This window comes from Oncorhynchus keta, chromosome 3 (genome assembly GCF_023373465.1).
Source record: "Oncorhynchus keta strain PuntledgeMale-10-30-2019 chromosome 3, Oket_V2, whole genome shotgun sequence".
Lineage (NCBI taxonomy): Eukaryota > Metazoa > Chordata > Actinopteri > Salmoniformes > Salmonidae > Oncorhynchus > Oncorhynchus keta.
Window position 1 is genome coordinate 8263342 of NC_068423.1, and position 21795 is coordinate 8285136.

A 21795-nucleotide genomic window follows, 5' to 3' on the forward strand; every position below is an offset into this window, starting at 1 on the left:
TTCTGCCCACAAATTTTCTATAGGATTGAGATCAGGGCTTTGTGATGGCCACTCCAATACCTTGACTTTGTTGTCCTTAAGCCATTTTGCCACAACTTTGGAAGTATGCTTGGGGTCATTGTCCATTTGGAAGACCCATTTGCGACCAAGCTTTAACTTCCTGACTGATGTCTTGAGATGTTGCATCAATATATCCACATAATTTTCCTGCCTCATTATGCCATCTATTTTGTGAAGTGCACCAGTCCCTTCTGAGCAAAGCACCCCCACAACAGAATGCTGTCACCCCCGTATTTCACGATTGGGATGGTGTTCTTCGGCTTGCAAGCCTCCCCCTTTTTCCTCCAAACATAACAATGGTCATTATGGCCAAACAGTTCTATTCTTGTTTCATCAGACCAGAGGACATTTCTCCAAAAAGTACAATTATGTCCCCATGTGCAGTTGCAAACCATAGTCTGGCTTTTTTATGGCAGTTTTGGAGCAGTGGTTTCTTCCTTGCTGAACGGCCTTTCAGGTTATGTTGATATAGGACTTGTTTTACGTTGGATATAGATACTTTTGTACCCGTTTCCTCCAGCATATTCATAAGGTCCTTTGGTGCTGTTCTGGGATGGATTTTCACTTTTCGCACCAGAGTACATTCATCTCTTGGAGACCTTCCTGAGTGGTATGACTGCTGCGTGGTCCCATGGTGTTTGTACTTGCGTACTATTGTTTGTACAGATGAACGTGGTACCTTCAGGCGTTTTGAAATTGCTCCTAAGGATGAACCAGACTTGTGGAGGTCTAAAAAAAAAAATCTGAGTTCTTGGCTGATTTCCTTTGATTTTCCCATGATGTCAAGCAAAAAGGCACTGAGTTTGAAGGTAGGCCATGAAATACATCCACAGGTACACCTCCAATTGACTCAAATTGTCAATTGCCCTATCAGAAGCTTCTAAAGCCATGACATAATTTCTGTCATTTTCCAAGCTGTTTCAAGGCACAGTCAACTTAGTGTATGTAAACTTCTGACCCACAGGAATTGAGATACAGTGAAATAATATGTCTGTAAACAATTGTTGAAAAAATTACTTGTCATGCACAAAGTAGATGTCCTAACCGACTTGCCAACACTATAGTTTGTTAACAAATGTTTGGAGTGGTTGAAAAACGAGTATGAATGACTCCAACCTAAGTGTGTAAACTTCCGACTTCAACTGTTAATGAGTTTCTAGTATTGTGCTCTACCTATTGCAGGTCTTTTATGCTGACTGCGGGCTTGTAGGGCAAGGGAGAAGGACTCTGAGGAGATGGATCTAAGTGCTGAGTGTAGACTCGGCTTGGTGAAGGGCAGCGATGGGTCGGTCGATGCATCCTTTTTAGCTCACCGCTACGTCAACCCCTCCTCATACAGTTGACGCAGACAAACCTGATACCTAACCTTGTCTATTCCATTATTAGGATGTAGAATATTTAACTGAGTGAACAGGTGAACAGTTTACTGCATTAATGTGAATTTTCATTTTGAAAATTTGTTTAAATCTGTTTTGATAAAGGTGAAGTTGGGGTAAGTATGCTTACTGCAAAAATATATATATATATTTTTTTTTACTACACTACGATGATATGTTGTAGGGAAATGTCATCTGCCTATGCTGCCGCTGTTATCATGTCTTGTCTGCCCATACAGGTATCCCTATATGCAATCTAGGGGTTTGTCCATTTCAGTACTAGACCGCTGTTCAATGCAACCTAGTCCTTAAATGCAGAACAGTGTCTATGGGGCTCGTTGGACCATTTCAGTACATGGCGCTTTCCGCCAATGCATAGATCGGTGTCAAACTGCACTCACACCTATATTACTTTCCTTAGTACAATGATACTTACAGTGTGCTGGATACAGCTGCCTGACATTAATGTTGCCACTGAATCTGCATTTTGCGTTTTCTGAAAAAGAGACCGTGCTACCTGACAGGAATATGCAACAATAGATGAGGGAGGGAGCACTGAGTCCCACGTGTTCTAGTCAACGCGGATTCGACGCCCCTCGCTCGCAATCGCTCCAGTTCACTTTTTTTCCAGCAACTCCGAGCCAAGGAAGAATGATCACATTTAACCGCTCAGCGTCACTCCCAATAGGTACTAGTATTCGCCTGTAGTCTTCCCCGGCTTTGCCAGTAGTGATACACATTTGATCCATATTTTATTACGGGTTTTCTTAGCCTTTTGTTGGAGGATGAATAACCTTGTCAGAATATATTTTTTCTAGGTAGAGAACCCGTTCTTGGTCGTGATGTGGGTACATCGTTAATTAAAGGGGTCCCCCGCGGCTCTCTGTAATTGTCACCTGCAGTTGAACCCCAATTTGTATATTTATTTACTTTATTCAACGGTGTTGCTCCATGCAAATCCCGGGGACTATGTGAGCATCATGCTGGCGGTGCGATGCCTGGTGTTCGCTGCAGTGAGTGCGCGGTTTGCCGTGACAGGTAAGAGACTGGGGGGGTTAAAGCCGCGCTTTCTTCCCGCAAATTCAACCCTTAACGCTATACGTAGGCCTATAACTTTCCCTTCATTATTAACGGGTTATTTTGAGATTTTCCGAGCTATTTAAGTTCCATTTTGCAGACTCTCTGTCATGAGAACTACGTGGTAAAATGAGCTGCATTAACAATTTCCCTCGTAACGCGCGCCTGCCGCCTTCGAGATGGGGATGGAGTCGGAGCTGTGCTCCAAGGTTCTGTAGTGGCAGCCTACGCAGTAAATCGCGTCCATGGGAGACTGCAGCAGACATCCACAACACTACCATCACAATAGTCAATCCCGGCGATAACAGCGTGCCAATCGCTGGTTGTCGCCCGCTGTCAGTGCAGACATTTCATCAGTCACGATAACAAAAGCCCTATTGATTGATCACCCTGCTTCTCTTCCCCTTTCTCTGGCTGCCTGCCTTAACCGCTCGGATGAAGGCTGGAGCAGCTCGGTAAGCAATAGAGGAGACGGAGAGACGTGGGAATGGCAGCCTTCGGAGGAGCAGGGGGACCGGGGACCTGCTGTGGAGGAAGTCACTCAGCCTAAGCGGCTCCTGCAACAGATCGACTCGGAGGGAGAGTTGGTTCACCTCCATCTGGACACTCGAGTCAAGAACCACACCGAGGGAGCACAGGTGAGTCCTATATTTTGTCTCTAGGTGACACACAAGAGAACACAATTTTCCTAGTCATTATCAATGTTTGCACAGACCGGTAGGCTACAGAACTAGCAATGTCAAGCTACTCCCAATCAGGCCTAATGGACATTGCTGAAAGGTGGTCACTGTCAGATCCAACTTTTTGGGTGCTTAAATATCCCATTCATCTTCTGTATCCCTGTTTTGACTGCACATGAACAAAAACTATATTGAACATAGATGTGAGTGTTCCTGCCTTCTCTCCACCAAATCTCACTAATGTAGCTGAAGCTAAACTCTTCCTCAAATTCATAGAAAATGCTATCTCTATGATCTCTATTGCCTCACCACCTATAAAATCCTAAATTAACCCCTTAGGTACAGCTTTATGACCTAGCTTTATGACTTATTTCTATAGACACTTGGGGCATGTCCAAAATTGTCATTTGGATGCATAGGGATGAGCGATTCTCATGAAACCAGTTTTAACCATGGCAATAGCAAATTGAGTTAGTTGATTGTTGCAGATGCATCGTTGTTTTCTATCCTTCTGAAGTCTAAGACACCTATTTTATGGCACCAGGCACCATTTTGGTGATGGTAATAAGCTAATTCTAATGTATAATCAATGTGTTGATTACTTAAATTATCTACTAGGATCATGCCTACATTGTATCAATTTTATTGTTTTATATTTTTGGGGCGTAACATCAGTAGGGGTTGTCAAGAAATATGGGTGTATAAACCCCATGTAATTGACTTAGAGCCACAATCTGGAGTTTGTGTTTGAGCAAATAGCAACCCTGCCACCTAAAGAAGGATATCCCCCATTTTGACATGTGTACCTGTTTTAGCGCTTACCTATACTGTTGGTTGACCGTTTTTGGTCCATATCCCACATATTTAGAATTTAATTAATTTATTTATTATACGTTTTTACCCCTTTTTCTCCCCAATATCGTGATATCCAATTGGTAGTTACAGTTTTGTCCTATCGCTGCAACTCCCGTACGGGGCGAAAGTCGAGAGCCATGCGTCCTCCAAAACACGGTCCCGCCAAGCCGCACTGCTTCTTGACACACTACTCGCTTAACCCGGAAGCCAGCCGCACCAATGTGTTGGAGGAAACGCCGTTAAGCTGGCGACCGAAGTCAACGTGTATGCGCCCGGCCCCGCCAAAAGGAGTCGCTAGAGCACGGTGGGACAAGGACATCTCGGCCGGCCAAACCCTCCCCTAACCCGGACGACGCTGGGCCAATTGTGCGTCGCCTCAAGGGTGTCCAGGTCTGCGAAACAGCCTGGGATCGAACCTGGGTCTGTAGTGACTCTTCTAGCACTGCGAAGAGTTATTAGGAAATATAAAATGTATGCTATAGTAATTTTGGCTTAATTTTTTGTTCTTTATCGAAATATGTGTACATAAAAATAACATGCACAGTGCATTCGGAAACTATTCAGACCCCTTCACCTTTTCCACATTTTGTTACATTGCAGCCTTATTCTAAAATTGATTAAATACATTTAAATCCTCATCAATCCAATACCCCATCATGACAAAGTGAAAACAGGTTTTTAGACATTTTTGCAAATGTATTACAAATAAACAAACAAAATACCTTATTTACATAAGTATTTAGACCCTTTGCTATGAGACTCGGAATTGAGCTCAGGTGCATCATGTTTCCATTGATCACCCTTGAGATGTTTCTAAAATTTGATTGGAGTCCACATCTCATTCATATATCTTTATGTACATATTCTTTATCCCCTTACACTGTGTATAAGACAGTAGTTTTGGAATTGTTAGTTAGATTACTTGTTGGTTATTACTGCATTGTCGGAACTAGAAGCACAAGCATTTCGCTACACTCGCATTAACATCTGCTAACCATGTGTATGTGACAAATAAAATTTGATTTGATTTGAATTTACCACAATTGATTGGACATGATTTGTAAAGGCACACACCTGTCTATATAAGGTCCCACAGTTGACAGTGCATGTCAGAGCAAAAACCAAGCCATGATGTCAAAGGAATTGTCCGTAGAGCTCCGAGACAGGATTGCTGTCCTCCACCAATTAGGCCTTTTACGGTAGAGTGGCCAGACGGAAGCCACTCCTCAGTAAAATGCAGTGGTGTAAAGTACTTAAGTAAAAATACTTGAAAGTAGTACTTACGTCATTTTTTAAAAATGTATATTTATATTTTTGATAACTTGTACTTTTACTTAACTACATTCCTAATGAAAATAATGTACTTTTTACTCCATACATTTTGACACCCAAAAGTACTTGTTACATTTTGAATGCTTAGCAGGACAGGAAAATTGCCTAAGTCATACACTTATCAAGAGGACATCCCTGGTCATCCCTACAGCCCATGATCTGGCAGACTCACTAAACACATGCTTCGTTGGTGAATGATGTCTGAGTGTTAGAGCATGCCCCTAGCTATTAGTAAATAAATAAACAAGAAAATGAAGTCATCTTGTTTGCTTTTGTAAGGAATTTTAAATTATTTATAATTTGACTTGTATTTTTGATACTTAAGTATATTTTAGCAATTACATTTACTTTTGATACTTAAATATATTTAAACCAAATACTTTTATACTTTTACTCAAATAGTATTTTACTGGGTGACTTTCAGTTTTACTTGAGTCATTTTCTATATCTTTAGTTTTACTCAAGGATGACAATTGGGTACTTTTTCCACCACTGGTAAAATGTACATGACAGCCCGCATGGAGTTTTCCAAAAGGCACCTTAAGGACTCTCAGACCCTGAGAAATAAGATTATCTGGTCTGATGAATCCAAGATTGAACTCTTTGGCTTGAATGCCAAGCGTCACATCTCGAGGAAACCTTGCACCATCCCTACAGTGAACCATGGTGGTGGCAGAATCTGGCTGTGTTTCAGCAGCATGGACAGGGAGACTAGTCAGGATCGAGGGGAAAGATGAATGGAGCAAAGTACAGAGAGATCATTGATGAAAACCTGTTCCAGAGCCCTCAGGACCTCAGACTGGGGTGAAGGTTTACCTTCCAACAGGACAACGACCCTAAGCACACAGCCTAGACAAAGCAGGTGTGGCTTCGGGACAAGTCTCAATGTCCTTGAATGGCCCAGCCAGAGACAGAATCCGGACCTGAACCCGATCGAACATCTCTGGAGAGACCTAAAAATAGCTGTGCAGTGGCGCTACCCATCCAACCTGACAGAGCTTGAGAGGTTCTGCAGAGAAGAATGGGAGAAACTATCCAAATACAGGTGTGCCAAGCTTGTAGCGTCATACCCAAGAAGACTCGAGGCTGTAATTGCTGCCAAAGGTGCTTCAACAAAGTACAGAATGACTGGTCTGAATACTTATGTAAATGTGATATTTCAGTTTGATTTTTTTTTTAATACATTTCCAGAAATGTTATAATAAGGCCGTAAAGTAACAAACTGTGGAAAAGTCAAGGGGTCTGAATAATATAAAGACAAAATACAAGATTCTGAAAATATTGTGTTAATGAGAAATGACAAAATAAACCAATTTAAACATAACTGAAAACAATTATATTTTAACTCAGGCCTTTTCATTCAGTGAGCAATGTAAAAATAAAAAATACAAATAGTTTTGTTATTTTTCGGGACTTTGAAAACTGTTAGGATATTGAGAATTTTTGCATTGGTACTGTAGTTGTGGAAAAATGCATAATATCTGATCAATATACAGTGGGGCAAAAAAAGTATTTAGTCAGCCACCAATTGTGCACAAAATATGAAAAAGAAATCCAGAAAATCACATTGTAGGATTTTTAATGAATGTATTTGCAAATTATGGTGAAAAATAAGTATTTGGTCAATAACAAAAGTTTATCTCAATACTTTGTTATATACCCTTTGCTGGCAATGGCAGAGGTCAAATGTTTTCTGTAAGTCTTCACAAGGTTTTCACACACTGTTGCTGGTATTTTGGCCCATTCCTCCATGCAGATCTCCTCTAGAGCAGTGATGTTTTGGGGCTGTTGCTGGGCAACACGGACTTTCAACTCCCTCCAAAGATTTTCTATGAGGTTGAGATCTGGAGACTGGCTAGGCCACTCCAGGACCTTGAAATGTTTCTTACGAAGCCACTCCTTCGTTGCCCGGGCGGTGTGTTTGGGATCATTGTCATGCTGAAAGACCCAGCCACGTTTCATCTTTAATGCCCTTGCTGATGGAAGGAGGTTTTCACTCAAAATCTCACGATACATGGCCCCATTCATTCTTTCCTTTATACGGATCAGTCATCCTGGTCCCTTTGCAGAAAAACAGCCCCAAAGCATGATGTTTCCACCCCCATGCTTCACAGTAGGTATGGTGTTCTTTGGATGCAATTCAGAATTATTTGTCCTCCAAACACGACGAGTTGAGTTTTTACCGAAAGTTCTATTTTGGTTTTATCTGACCATATGACATTCTCCCAATCTTCTTCTGGATCATCCAAATGCTCTCTAGCAAACTTCAGACGGGCCTGGACATGTACTGGCTTAAGCAGGGGGACACGTCTGGCACTGCAGGATTTGAGTCCCTGGCGGCGTAGTGTGTTACTGATGGTAGGCTTTGTTACTTTGGTCCCAGCTCTCTGCAGGTCATTCACTAGTGTGGTTCTGGAATTTTTGCTCACCGTTCTTGTGATCATTTTGACCCCACGGGGTGAGATCTTGCGTGCAGCCCCAGATCGAGGGAGATTATCAGTGGTCTTGTATGTCTTCCATTTCCTAATAATTGCTCCCACAGTTGATTTCTTCAAACCAAGCTGCTTACCTATTGCAGATTCAGTCTTCCCAGCCTGGTGCAGGTCTACAATTTTTTTCTGGTGTCCTTTGACAGCTCTTTGGTCTTGGCCATAGTGGAGTTTGGAGTGTGACTGTTTGAGGTTGTGGACAGGTGTCTTTTATACTGATAACAAGTTCAAACAGGTGCCATTAATACAGGTAACAAGTGGAGGACAGAGGAGCCTCTCAAAGAAGAAGTTACAGGTCTGTGAGAGCCAGAAATCTTGCTTGTTTGTAGGTGACCAAATACTTATTTTACACCATAATTTGCTAATAAATTCATTAATAATCCTACAATGTGATTTTCTGAATTTGTTTTCTCATTATGTCTGTCATAGTTGAAGTGTACCTATGATGAAAATTACAGGCCTCTCTCATCTTTTTAAGTGGGAGAACTTGCCCAATTGGTGGCTGACTAAATACTTTTTTGCCCCACTGTACATAACAATAATTTTGAAATACATAAGTGCAGATCCTAATTTTAGTGGTCCAATAGGAATTATGGTGGAAAATGTGTTTCTGTTTTGTCAAGTGCCAGTTTTGTGAGAATCACCCCTGGGAACTGGGTGCCATTTGGGATGCAGAACATTATGCGGAGCTGCAGTGGAGATATAACTATTAAGAGGCTTTATCTTCTGAGCAGTAGAATGTAGGCAATGTTCTGCAGACGTTCAGTGTGTACTGAAATGTGATATCGGTTAGGTTATTTACAGTTATGGGGAGAATATATGTTGCTTTAAAGAAGGGAGTTATGTGTGGCTTCCTCTTAAATGCAAAATGGAGCAAATAAGATCTAATCAATGAAAGATGCTTCAGAGAAGAATTGTTTTCTTCTCTAAATGAGATGAAATAATCACATTTTTTGCCGACTTGGTCTTAGACCTCCTTCATTAGTCAATGCCAGGCAGAATAATTCTCTCATCAATGATTAAAATCCCATTTGATGTAGAAGAGGGAGACGAAATGGAAAGATATTAGTCTAAGAGTGTGTCACAGTGCTGGACCACGACTGCTGAGACTCGTATTAATAGTTTAACCTAGCCCGAGATCTCCTTGTGCTGTATAGTTGGCAAGATGGCACAAACAGATCTGGGACCAGGCTATTTGGCTACTATAGTTAATAGCTACTAAAGAAGCCACTCTAATAGGAGACTTGTCTTGTGTGACATAATGCTAGTCAGGTTAGCCTTTATTGCCACTTTTATTGCCTGGTGTATTTTCAAAGAAGCTAATGTAAGGTCAATTGCTTGATATGGTATTGTCAGGTGTTCCCATCTTGGATGGTTACATAGTACAAGATGCTTTTAACGTTACTCTACTTTGGTTGGTAGATCTGTATTAGTTGCCATTTGAAAGCTTACAAAAGTGGATTGATGTTTCTCACCCCTGGTTTAAACCGAGGCAGGTGGCATGATACTCCTTGCCCTATCGATGCCCCGAAAAGTGCTAATTCCAGAAGTTCTGACCATGAGTCTTCACTGGCCAGGCCTTCACTGTAAATAAGAATTTGTTCTTAATTGACTCGCCTGGTTAAATAAAGCTTAAAATGTATATACAGTACCAGTCAAAAGTTAGGTCATACCTACTCATTCAAGGGTTTTTCTTTTCTTTTTACTATTTTCTACATTGTAGAATAATAGTGAAGACATCAAAACTATGAAATAACACATGGAATCATATCGTACCCAAAAGAGTGTAAAACAAATCAAAATATAGGTTATATTTGAGATTCTTCAATGCAGCCACCCTCAATCAGCTTCACCTAGAATGGTTTTCCAATAGTCTTGAAGGAGTTCCCACATATGCTGAGTACTTGTTGGCTGCTTTTCCTTCACTCTGCGGTACAACTCATCCCAAACCATCTCAATTGGGTTGAAGTTGGGTGATTGTGGAGGCCAGGTCATCTGATGCAGCACTCCACCACTCTCCTTGGTCAAATAGCCCTTACACAGCCTGGAGGTGTGTTTTGGGTCATTGTCCTTTTGGAAAACAAATGATAGTTCCACTAAGCGCCAACCAGATGGGATGGCGTCGTCGCTGCAGAATGCTGTGGTAGCCATACTGGTTAAGTGTGCCTTAAATTCTAAATAAATCACTGACAGTGTCACCAGCAAAGCACCATCACACCACCTCCTCCGTGCTTCATGGTGGGAACCACACGTGTGGAGATCATATGTTCACCTACTCTGCGTCTCACAAAGACACGGTGGTTGTAACCAATAATCTCAAATGTGGACTCATCAGACCAAAGGACAGATTTCCACCGGTCTAATGTCCATTGCTCGTGTTTCATGGCCCAAGCATGTCTCTTCTTCTTATTATCAAATTTATTTGTCACATACACATGGTTAGCAGATGTTAATGCGAGTGTAGCGAAATGCTCGTCTTTAGTGTCCTTTAGTAGTGGCTTCTTTCCAGCAATTTGACCACAAAGGCCTGATTCACACTGTCTCCTCTGAACAGTTGATGTTGATGTGTCTGTTACTTGAAGTCTGGGAAGCATTTATTTGGGCTGCAATTTCTGAGGCTGGTAATTCTAATGAACGTATCCTCTGCAGCAGAGGTAACTCTGGGTCTTCCTTTCCTGTGGCGGTCCTCAAGAGAGCCAGTTTCATCATAGCGCTTTATGGTTTTTGCGACTGCATTTGAAGAAACTTCTTGACATTTTCCAGACTGACTGACCTTCATGTCTTGATGTAATGATGGACTGTTGTTTCTCTTTGCTTATTTGAGCTGTTCTTGCCAGAATATGGACTTGGACTTTTACCAAATAGGGCTAGCTTCTGTATACCATCCCTACCTTGTCACAACACAACTGATTGGCTCAAAAGCATTAAGAAGGAAAGAAATTCCACAAATTAACAAAGCACACCTGTTAATTAAAATGCATTCCAGGTGACTACCTCATGAAGCTGGTTGAGAGAATGCCAAGAGTGTGCAAAGCTGTCATTGAGGCAAAGGTTGGCTACTTTGAAGAATCGCAAATATAAAATATACTTTTGGTTTGTTTAACACTTTTTTTTACTACATGATTCCATGTGTTATTTCATAGTTTTGATGTCTTCACTATTATTCTACAATGTAGAAAATAGTTTTTAAAAATAAAGAAAAACCCTTGATGAGTCGGTGTGTCCAAACGTTTGACTGATACTGTATATAATTGCCCATAATTGTGCCCTGACTGTCCAAAACTGACTAGAGCTGAACTGACATTGACCCCAACTGCCCCAGCCTGCTTGGTCAAAAGGTCATAGCTGTTGTCACCACCAATCATTAAAGGAAATGAAATTACCTTTTTCCCAGGAGGGAGTTCACTGTCAGTCATTTCAATTCTAGTCAGTTTTGGACATCGATAGCTAGTACCCCTGTCCTCCACACACACTCTTTCCATGGTGCTGATTCATCTGACCCCACCTGATACCCCATGGCAGCCACCTGTGGGGCTCCCTCCCTCTCCCGCCTGTCTGCGCCCCTATCACCTTTCTACACCTTTACCTGGTCTCTCCCATTACCCGCTCTATCAATGCTATCTGCCAATCATTCAGTGAAGCAGGAAGATTCACCGTTTTGAGGCAACCTTGAGTGCCCTCCACCACCGGGCTGCCCAGCGCTCGTGTGTAACCCAGACGACCTTCCTGAAACTCTGCCTTTGCAGTGTTTCTGTATTAGGCCCTCTTTTACCTCGGTAATTGAGTAACATACTCAATGTTTAAAAAAAATTATAATAATCATCTCCTCCTACCATTTCATTCCTTAGCTAGATAAATAGCAACTGTCTTTTTAACTTTTTACAGAGAAGACCGTTAAGGTCAGATACAGTACAGCAAAACGACTCGCTGGAGTTATTAGACATTACGTCTTTGTGTCAGCACCTCTGCAGCCATTAATATATTCAGGTAGCAAGGCTCTCGAATAAGTGGACTGTCACAAACTGGGTTGAGATACAAGCCCGTCTTGATTAGGCTGTCTTGGTTTGGCAGTGCCCCACTGCCGCTGTAAATTGACCGTATTTCTGACGCCTCCTATTTCTAACGCTTTCCACCAGGTAGGCACACACACTCAAACCACACTCTCACCAGCAGCAGCCTCCCGCACAGTAGGTCCTTAGCCCCAGCCACCGAGGTGGAGTAAGGGGCTCACTGCTAGACCAGGGGTTGCCAACCGGTTGATCGCAAGCTACCAGTAGCTCGCAGCCCACCTATGAGTAGCTTGCCAAACAATTCTTAATTAAAGAACATGCAATTTAAGTGTTGCATCGCAAACTGTCATAAATACATCTCACAAGTATCCGACACCGCAAGCTCCCAGCTACTATCTGATCAACGCAACATTGACATTATCCCACCCATAGTAAGCCACTATTTGCTTGAAAACAAAATATCTGCCAGTTCATTTCCAGCAATATTTCCCCGGTCTTTCTGTGTGGTGCGCGCGTTTGTTTATCACTCCGTGTGTAGCCAGCCAGTTGACGTGATAACGGTCTCGTGGGTTGACAGAAATACTTTCCCCAAAACCTTCTCAATTAAATTTTAACTGCAAAAAAAGGCTTGTCTGGCAGAAGTATATCATGAATATCATTTGTATCTATTATTAGTTATTTTCAAAGTTTGCCATGAAATGAGCAGCAGCAGTAAAGAACCATCGCTAGACCGGAACATAAGATAGCACGTTCCTCGCTCGCTAGATGTGCAATTGAAGGGGAATTACTCTCTCAAAATCAACATTTTGTTCGTTTTTCCCCCAAACAAAAACCATAAGGTCTTCTGATGTAATTTAAGCATTGACATAGACTCAGAACATCCAATTCATTGTTTCTCAATGAACAATTGTAAATAAACCTAAAACACGAGAAAATATAATTGGGGAATATATCAAATAGAATTTGGGAGAAAAAAATCACAGATTTTATATGGCCCCACTTAGTTGTTTATTAACTATTTTTTTTAACTAGGTATATTGACAGAAAGCATAGTGCACTACTTTCTCTTGTACACTAAGGACCCGGGGAAGAATTGCAGGGGAGATGAGAAGAATGTGTCTATCTGAAAGCAAGAAAAAAAAAATGAGTAGCTCCCGACATGTTTTTTTTTTTTAAGTAGCTCTCATGCTAGAAAAGGATTGGAGACACCTGGGCTAGACAGTGGTATTGGGGATTGATAGGTAAAGCTGTTTTCCTCACTCTGGAACAGGGTTGGGAGTTGGGACATCAATCTTTATCTGACAGTGTTATTGTGGCTTTGATGGTACTCTGTCCTTCTATTCCTTTTTATTTTTTGCTCTCTGTCCATCTTTCTCACTGTGTTGCACTCTTTCTTTCTCTTCCTTTCTTTTGCGCTCTCTCGCTTTCTCTCAACCCTCCACAGAGGTAAATGTTTGCCAAAACTATAAGGTATTGAATAATTTGTTGAAGACAATGAATGACTTGTGGCATGACAGATTCTGCATCTTGCCATCTAATGGAATGTGAATGAGTGATGATTATTCAGAAACTATTCACACTGCTTGACATTTTCTACATTTTTTGTTTGTTACAGCCTGGATAAAACATTTATTAAATTATTTTTTTTGTCACTGGCCGACACAATGTCAGTGGAATGATGTTTTTCGAAATTTGTACAAATTAATAAAAAATGAAAAGCTGAAATGCCTTGAGTCCAATAAGTATTCAACCACTTTGTTATGGTAAGCCTAAATATGTTTGGGAGTAAAACATTTGCTTAACAAGTCACTTAATAAGTTGCATGGACTCACTGTGTGCAATAATAGTGTTTTAATGTGATTTTTGAATTATTAGCACATCTCGGTACACCACACATACAATTATCTGTAAGGGCCCTCAGTCGACAGTGAATTTCAAACACAGATTCAACCACAAAGACCAGGAAGGTGTTCCAGTTCCTCGCAAAGACTGATACCTAGTGGTAAGAAATGGCAGACATTGAATATCCCTTTGAGCATGTTGAAGTTATTAACTACACTTTGGATGGTTTATCAATACACCCAGTCACTACAAAGATACAGGTGTCTTTCCTAACTCAGTTGCCAGAGAGGAAGGAAATCGCTCAGGGATTTCACCGTGAGGCCAATGGTGACTTTAAAACAGTTACAGGGTTTAATGGCTGTGATATGAGAACTGAGGATGGATCAACAACATTGTAGCTACTCCACAATACTATTCCAATTGACAGAGTGAAAAGAAGGAAGCCAGTACAGAATACAAATATTCCAAAACATGCATTATGTTTGCAACAAGGCGCTAAAGTAATACTGCCAAAAATGTGGCAAAGCAATTCACTTTTTTTGTCCTGAATACAACGTGTTATGTTTGAAGCAAATCCAATACAGCACATTGCTGAGTACCACTCTCAATTTGTTCAAGCATGGTGGTGGCTGCATCATGTTGTGTTTATGCTTGTAATCGTTAAAGACTGGAGTTTTTTCAGGGGGGTAAAAAGCTAAAAGAATGGAGGCAGGCAAAATCCTAGAGGAATACTTGGTTCAATCTGCTTTCCACCAGACACTGGGAGATTAATTCACTGTTCAGCAGGACAGTAACCTGAAACACAAGGACAAATCTACACTGGAGTTGCTTACCAAGAGGACAGTGAATGTTCCTGAGTGGCTGAGTTATAGTTTTGACTTAAATCTGCTTGAAAATCTATGGCAAGACCTGAAAATGGTTGTCGAGCAATGATCAACCAATTTGACAGAGCTTGAAGAATTTTGAAAAGAGTAATGGGAAAATGTTGCACAATCCAGGTGTGGAAAGCACTTAGAGGCTTACCCAGACTCAGCTGTAATCGCTGCCAAAGGTGATTCTAACATGCATTGCCTCATGGGGTTGAATATTTATGTAAACAAGATATGTTAGTGTTTTATTTATTTTTACACGTTAGCATTTTTCTTCCACTTTGACATTAGAGTTTTTTTGTGTAGATTCTTGTAAAAATAAGTACAATGAAATCAATTTTAACCCCACTTTGTAACACAGCAAAATTTGGAAAAAGTCAATGGGTGTGAATACTTTCTGAAGGCACTGTACCTTTTAATAACCTTGGCCAGCCTTGCCTCAGTCCTGTCCTTACACCCTAAGTGTACCTGCATTTTCTCCAGTGGTGTAAAGTACTTAAGTAAAAATACTTTAAAGTACTACTTAAGTTTTTGGAGGCATCTGTACTTTATTATTTATGTTTGCCAACTTTTTTACTTCACTACATTCCTAAATAATGTACTTTTTACTCTATTCATTTTTCCTGACACCCAAAAATACTCATTACATTTTGACAAGAAAATGGTCCAATTGACGCACTTATCAAGAGGTCATCCCTACTGTCTCCGATTTGGCGGACTCACTAAACACATTCTTTGCCTGTAAATTATGTTGGAGTGTGCCCCTGGCTATCGGTAATAAAAAAAATCATTAAAAAAATGGTGGTGTCTGGTTTGTATATTTGAGCAATTCCATTTACTTTTCATACTTAAGTATATTTAAAACCAAATACTTTTACTCAAGTGTAGTATTTTACTGGATGACTTTTACTTGAGTCATTTTCTATTTAGGTGTCTTTATTTTTACTCAATGATGACAATTGAGTACTTTTTCCACCACTGATTTTCTCTCCCTATTGTGCTTTTTTTCTCTCTCTCTCTCTCTCTCTCTCTCTCTCTCTCTGTCTCTCTCTGTCTCTCTCTGTCTCTCTCTGTCTCTCTCTCACATACACACTCACACACCTCTCTAACTTTTCTCCCTCCCTCTCTCTCTCAGCCTGTCCATCTAGCCCAGAGCAGTTTCCTGGTGGAAGCCTTTGGCAAGTCTTTCATCCTGGACTTGGAGCTGAACCAGTGAGTTGACACACTGCTCTGACCATCACTAGCATTCTATACAATACAGGATTGTGTTCAATTCAGCTTTCTATTCAGGACATTTTTCATTCAATTAATGAATAAAAACATTGCCCAATGTCGCCTCTGTGGATTTGGCTGAATTAAAAAAAAAAAATGAATTTACCCCAACCCCGTTTACAATCCATCTAGGGTTTCTTCACTAGAATGGAATGTCTAAAACATTGTAGATGGTAACATTTTGAGGCTCATAGACTAAAGCTAAATCACGGCATATACTCTCCTCCTCCTCCTCCTCACCAACACATTGGACACATTGTTCTAATGGATTGTGGTCATGTAGCGCTCCTCACTAGCTCTCAAAGCGTCTTCACATGGCGTAGAGGTAACTGGGCTCATCCTTCCACCACCCCTTTCTACTCAATGCCTCCATAAATCCAATTGGATTTGTATAGTGCTTTTAACAAATGTGTTTTGTATGCGCTTGTCTCTTGTAATGATTATGCCTTGGTGGGAAATGTCATTGCTCCCTCTCTCTCTCTCTCTCTCTCTCTCTCTCTCTCTCGCTCCCTCTCTCATTTTTTCCCCCCAGCAATCTCCTGTCTTCGGATTATGTGGAGCGGCACTTTGACGACGAAGGGAGGCCGTCTCAAAACATGGTACAACTTGTTTTCGTCCATCTGTACATCCACTAGGGTGTAGACATGAAGGTTGGCTGATGAGTGTCTAGTATGATCATCAAACGCACACCTAAAGCATTCAGAGATGACTTAATAGTGGCTTATAAGTGTGCTATAACACACCATAGCAAAGATTATGACGCAGGAGTAATGATGTGCTGCTCATTGGCATAGACTTTATAAATGCATCACACTGATTGTCATTTATAATGCTGTATGACCCTTGAGTAGAAAGTGCAATTATTAAGCATTATGTCACTGTACATTATAAGTGATTATGATTATACTTATAATGCATTACGACTATTGGTATATGGAATTATGAGCCTATACCAGTCTTTGTGTGTCTATAACTATGCTTATACTGTATTATTACGCGTGTGTGTGTGTGTGTGTGTGTGTGTGTGTGTGTGTGTGTGTGTGTGTGTGTGTGTGTGTGTGTGTGTGTGTGTGTGTGTGTGTGTGTGTGTGTGTGTGTGTGTGTGTGTGTCAGAGGACGTCTTTGGAGGACTGAGAGGTGTCTTGTTCCTGCAGACATGAATAGCTAGTACTGCGGTGCGGAAGTTTAATGAAATTGGAGAGATGCAATTACACCGGTCGTTTTGCAAGGTCACTGTCTAACCCCTTGTAAGGTGCCCTAGATGGACTTAACCGAGAAATTATTTGTGGCTAGATAGTGCAACGTCATGTTCTTATTTGGTCTAATCTTAATTTCTCCGTTTGTCCTGTCGTTTTGTCCTCGAGTGTGATGGTAAATAAAAACAGTTTGAGAGACACTTGAGTAGCTTTCTGCCATCTTGGAATTGGCACTTTCCCCTCCTATTTTGGCCACCTCTCTCCCTTAGTTGAGACTTGGTAGCAGTATTTGATAGGGCTGTAACAAAACAGGGCTGTTTTATTCTAGTTTGTCAGTACCAATTAGCATCCTTCATTCTCATTGGCTGTGTCCTTGGATAGGCGTGGCATCTCATTCAACTCCTCCCTTAATGGGGTGTCCCCTCCTCTCTTCTGTTCATGAACAAACAAGCTGTTCTGTTCAGCAGTGCTGCTGAGTTGCCCTTCATTCAGATATTAGCTACATTTCCACCTCGTTGATCATGCAATGGCAAGTGCATCGCAGGCTCTAGAACAAGAAGTTCCAGGCTGCATCACAACCGGCCGTGATTGGGAGTCCCACAGGGCAGCGCACATTTTGCCCAGTGTCGTTAGGGTTTGGCCGAGGTAGTCGGTCATTGTAAATAAGAATTTGTTCTTAACTGACTTGCCTAGTTAAATAAAAACTATTAAATGAGTGTGTGCATTTCTACTGAGCGTGTCCTCCGCAGAGTCACCCTCTCCTCAGGGTTCCAGACTGTGACCTTTTAGTTCCATTTTGCGACTATTTGACTTGGCTGTGCGGGTAAATATTTTAGCTGGTTGTATCGGTGCGAGCTGCACCTTCTACATGGTCACCTCACTCAAACCTTCCATTTTTGGGGCTGCTAAAACCATGATTTGGTCCAACAGTAAAAATGCGTTATCCTCATGATTCCTGTATTTTACGTGTCTGCCCTGCTGCTGTGCCTGTTTCGGTGGGCCTGCTGCTGTGCCTGTTTCGGTGGGCCTGCTGCTGTGCCTGTTTCGGTGGGCCTGCTGCTGTGCCTGTTTCGGTGGGCCTGCTGCTGTGCCTGTTTCGGTGGGCCTGCTGCTGTGCCTGTTTCGGTGGGCCTGCTGCTGTGCCTGTTTCGGTGGGCCTGCTGCTGTGCCTGTTTCGGTGGGCCTGCTGCTGTGCCTGTTTCGGTGGGCCTGCTGCTGTGCCTGTTTCAGTGGGCCTGCTGCTGTGCCTGTTTCGGTGGGCCTGCTGCTGTGCCTGTTTCGGTGGGCCTGCTGCTGTGCCTGTTTCGGTGGGCCTGCTGCTGTGCCTGTTTCGGTGGGCCTGCTGCTGTGCCTGTTTCGGTGGGCCTGCTGATGTTCCTGTTTCGGTGGGCCTGCTGCTGTGCCTGTTTCGGTGGGCCTGCTGATGTGCCTGTTTCGGTGGGCCTGCTGATGTGCCTGTTTCGGTGGGCCTGCTGCTGTGCCTGTTTCGGTGGGCCTGCTGATGTGCCTGTTTCGGTGGGCCTGCTGATGTGCCTGTTTCGGTGGGCCTGCTGATGTGCCTGTTTCGGTGGGCCTGCTGATGTGCCTGTTTCGGTGGGCCTGCTGATGTGCCTGTTTCGGGGGGCCTGCTGCTGTGCCTGTTTCGGTGGGCCTGCTGCTGTGCCTGTTTCGGTGGGCCTGCTGATGTGCCTGTTTCGGTGGGCCTGCTGATGTGCCTGTTTCGGTGGGCCTGCTGATGTGATTAGCGAGCCACTCGCCTCTCTGGGAGAAAGAAATGCGTTTTGATTGTAAAACATTTCAAAATGCAATTGCATTTTACCTACAAACAATTCCATGTTTGTAGGTAAAATATTTATTTCTCAATATTGAGCTCAGTAGCAACTATTTTACAAACAAGATATTTGATATGGCTTTGAGATACATTTCCATTTTTTATTAGGACATTTACTGTTAGATTTGTACATGGCTACTAGCAGTGGGTATTATATTTAGAGTTGGCGATCTAGACGATGTGTGTTGAGTTTTCCTCTTCCTCAAGTGGTGAATTAACCCCAAATGAATTAGCCTATGATATAAGTGTACAAGACAATTTGAAATAACATTCTGAAGCCTTATTTTCGACAGTAAAATATAACAACAATGGCCTACTTGTCAAACCAACATTCGTGACAATCATTGGATTAGGTTGCACATCAAAGTATTGAGTCATGTTGAAATATGCATTCCTGCATGTTAGACGAAACAGATTATTTCTTGAATAGCATCTCAGTAGTCCATTATACCTGAATGACTTGAATGACCCCCCCCCTTCATCCTCCCTCTCCTCTGAAAGTGTGTGTGTGCGTATGCGTGGATGTGTCCAGCCTCTCCTCCTCTGGAAGGACACTCAATCCACCTCGTTCACTAATGGCCGCAGTAGAGTGTCAGCCAATCTGATTTCCTCCACTTACCCTTGTAATCCTGCCCTTTTTTTGTTTAGTTTTTTTTTGTTTATTTATCTCAGTCCCGTGCTAAGTGCTCTGACTAAGGCTTCCTTTCTAATTGGTATTGAATGGCTCCAGGGTCTCACCCACTAAAGACACAGGAGAAATTAAGCTAACACTAAGCTAGAGTTTATTATGGCTAGCTCATGCTAAACCGCTACCAATGATACTTTTAACTAAGCCAAGATGGGATCCTTTTTACAGTGGAAACCATAGAAGCACAGTTGGCAGGACAAGGAACAACATGGGCAGAGCCAAGCAAGAGCTAACGTGATCCTATTCGTGCATTTTATCATGTATTTGCTCATTCCTGTCAGTGAACGCCTACTCTCTGAAGTGTGCAAGCCAAGAACTCTAAATTCCATTGTGATACCTCTAAACAAAGCCCGTTTTTAAAAACTTTTAAAGGGTCAAATCTGCTAAACTTGTTGCTATCTGCTCATAACCGATTTTAGTTTTGGGGACAGAAAACTGTATTAAGATCCAAAGATTCATCTGTGAGAAAATGTGCGGAATGTTGGCCCAGTTCCATCTTGCGCCATCTTCTGCCTGCGCACGCACACACGCAGAACCTCATATAATCACAATATTTGGTGTTGAGTGGAAGCCCCCACTGAATGCTTCAGGTTTTTACTGCTCGCACGCTAAACCGCTACAGGAGAAAAATTAAGCTAAGCTAAGGTTCATTATGGCTAGCTCGCACGCTAAACCGCTACAGGAGAGAAATTAAGCTAAGCTACACTAAGGGTCATTATGGCTAGCTCGCACGCTAAACCAGGACAAGAGATAAATTAAGCTAAGCTAAGGGTCATTATGGCTAGCTCGCACGCTAAGCCACGACAAGAGATAAATTAAGCTAAGCTACACTAAGGGTCATTATGGCTAGCTCGCACGCTAAGCCACGACAAGAGATAAATTAAGCTAAGCTACACTAAGGGTCATTATGGCTAGCTCATATAAAATCCTGCCTTCATTCTGGAAAAAGAACTGGACGGGTGCATGTTGCTGGAAAGGGATCGACCATGTTGCTTGTGTGTTTCAGACCAGTGCAGGTTAAGGAAAGAGCAGAGGAGAGGAGGCCGCTGTAGTCTATTGAGACGCAGCGTTGGTCTGTCTGGTTGGTTGGATACAGTTGGAGTAAAGTTTGACCAAGCGGGGTAAAAACACTAGCCCCGGGTTGTTGTTTGAACGGTTTAAATAGTTATAGTTCGCTTCACTTGAACGCAGCTTTTCTTCTGTTGTTTAGCGTGTGAGACGACAGTGGGCTCAGATGACAGTGGTGCATAACTTATTGGTGTTCATTACACTGACTGAGTGACACGCGCACACACACACACACACACACACACAGACAGACACGGATGTTTTCCTATTCTAATACCACACACACGCACAGACAGACACGGATGTTTTCCTATTCTAATACACACACACCACACACACGCACAGACAGACACGGATGTTTTCCTATTCTAATACACACACACACCACACACACGCACAGACAGACCGACCGACACTGATGTTTTCCTAGTCTAATACACACACACACACACACATCTGATTCTCAACCACACCTGTCTGGTGATGAAATATAGTCTCTGCTGTCCTTCACGCATCATTAGCCACTGTAGGTGTAGGTTCTCTCCTCTGATTTATAGTAGTTACTGATACAGCTTTGTTGACCAAGCAGCTCATTCAGACCCACTCTTGGGGGGTGTTGCTTCACACTTAATCAGTGGTGTTGATTGCATTTTCGTCGTTGGTTAGCTCACTCTATTTCATCGACTTGTGCCTTTGTTTCTTTAACTTGGGAGGGCAAAGTAGAATTAATACTGAGTGAATGGTTGTGTGTGTTTACAGGGAGGGGAACACTGTTACTACCATGGGCGACTGAGGGGGGTACCAGGCTCGTGGGTTGCTCTCTCTACCTGCCATGGATTACGGTGAGTTGAGGCTATACCCACCCTCTGCACATTCCATGCCTCCATGCCTACCAGAGTTCCCATTTGTTACTACAAACTCTACTAGCCTCACTCTTGCTTTCTCTCTCTCTCTCTCTCCAGTGGGATGTTTTCCGATGGGAACTTCTCCTATGGGATCGAGCCTGTTCTCAATACCGGTGGGGAAGTGAGTATGAATAAGGGAAGAGGATGGAGGGGTGGGATACCCTTAGATGAAAAATGGGGAGCTGCCGGTGGATTCGTCTTGGAAGTGGCTCCAGCCCACTGCTCAGTAGAGAGACCGCGTGTTC

The 21795-nt window shown here is 42.4% G+C and overlaps 1 protein-coding gene across 2 annotated transcripts in view; it reads left to right on the forward strand.

Annotated features, from left to right (window-relative positions):
• Positions 1 to 2027: 2027 nt before the first annotated feature.
• Positions 2028 to 21795, forward strand: part of adam11 (ADAM metallopeptidase domain 11) — a 53031-nt gene continuing 33263 nt past the window's right edge. Inside the window, exons 1-6 of one of the 2 annotated variants that reach the window (XM_052488060.1) lie at positions 2028 to 2474; positions 2955 to 3151; positions 15726 to 15802; positions 16395 to 16461; positions 21405 to 21487; positions 21608 to 21671. In XM_052488060.1, the coding sequence (XP_052344020.1) occupies positions 2417 to 2474; positions 2955 to 3151; positions 15726 to 15802; positions 16395 to 16461; positions 21405 to 21487; positions 21608 to 21671 (546 nt within the window). In that variant the 5' untranslated portion in view covers positions 2028 to 2416. The remainder of the gene's footprint in view (positions 2475 to 2954; positions 3152 to 15725; positions 15803 to 16394; positions 16462 to 21404; positions 21488 to 21607; positions 21672 to 21795) is intronic. The other variant, XM_052488059.1, reaches the window with a different exon arrangement.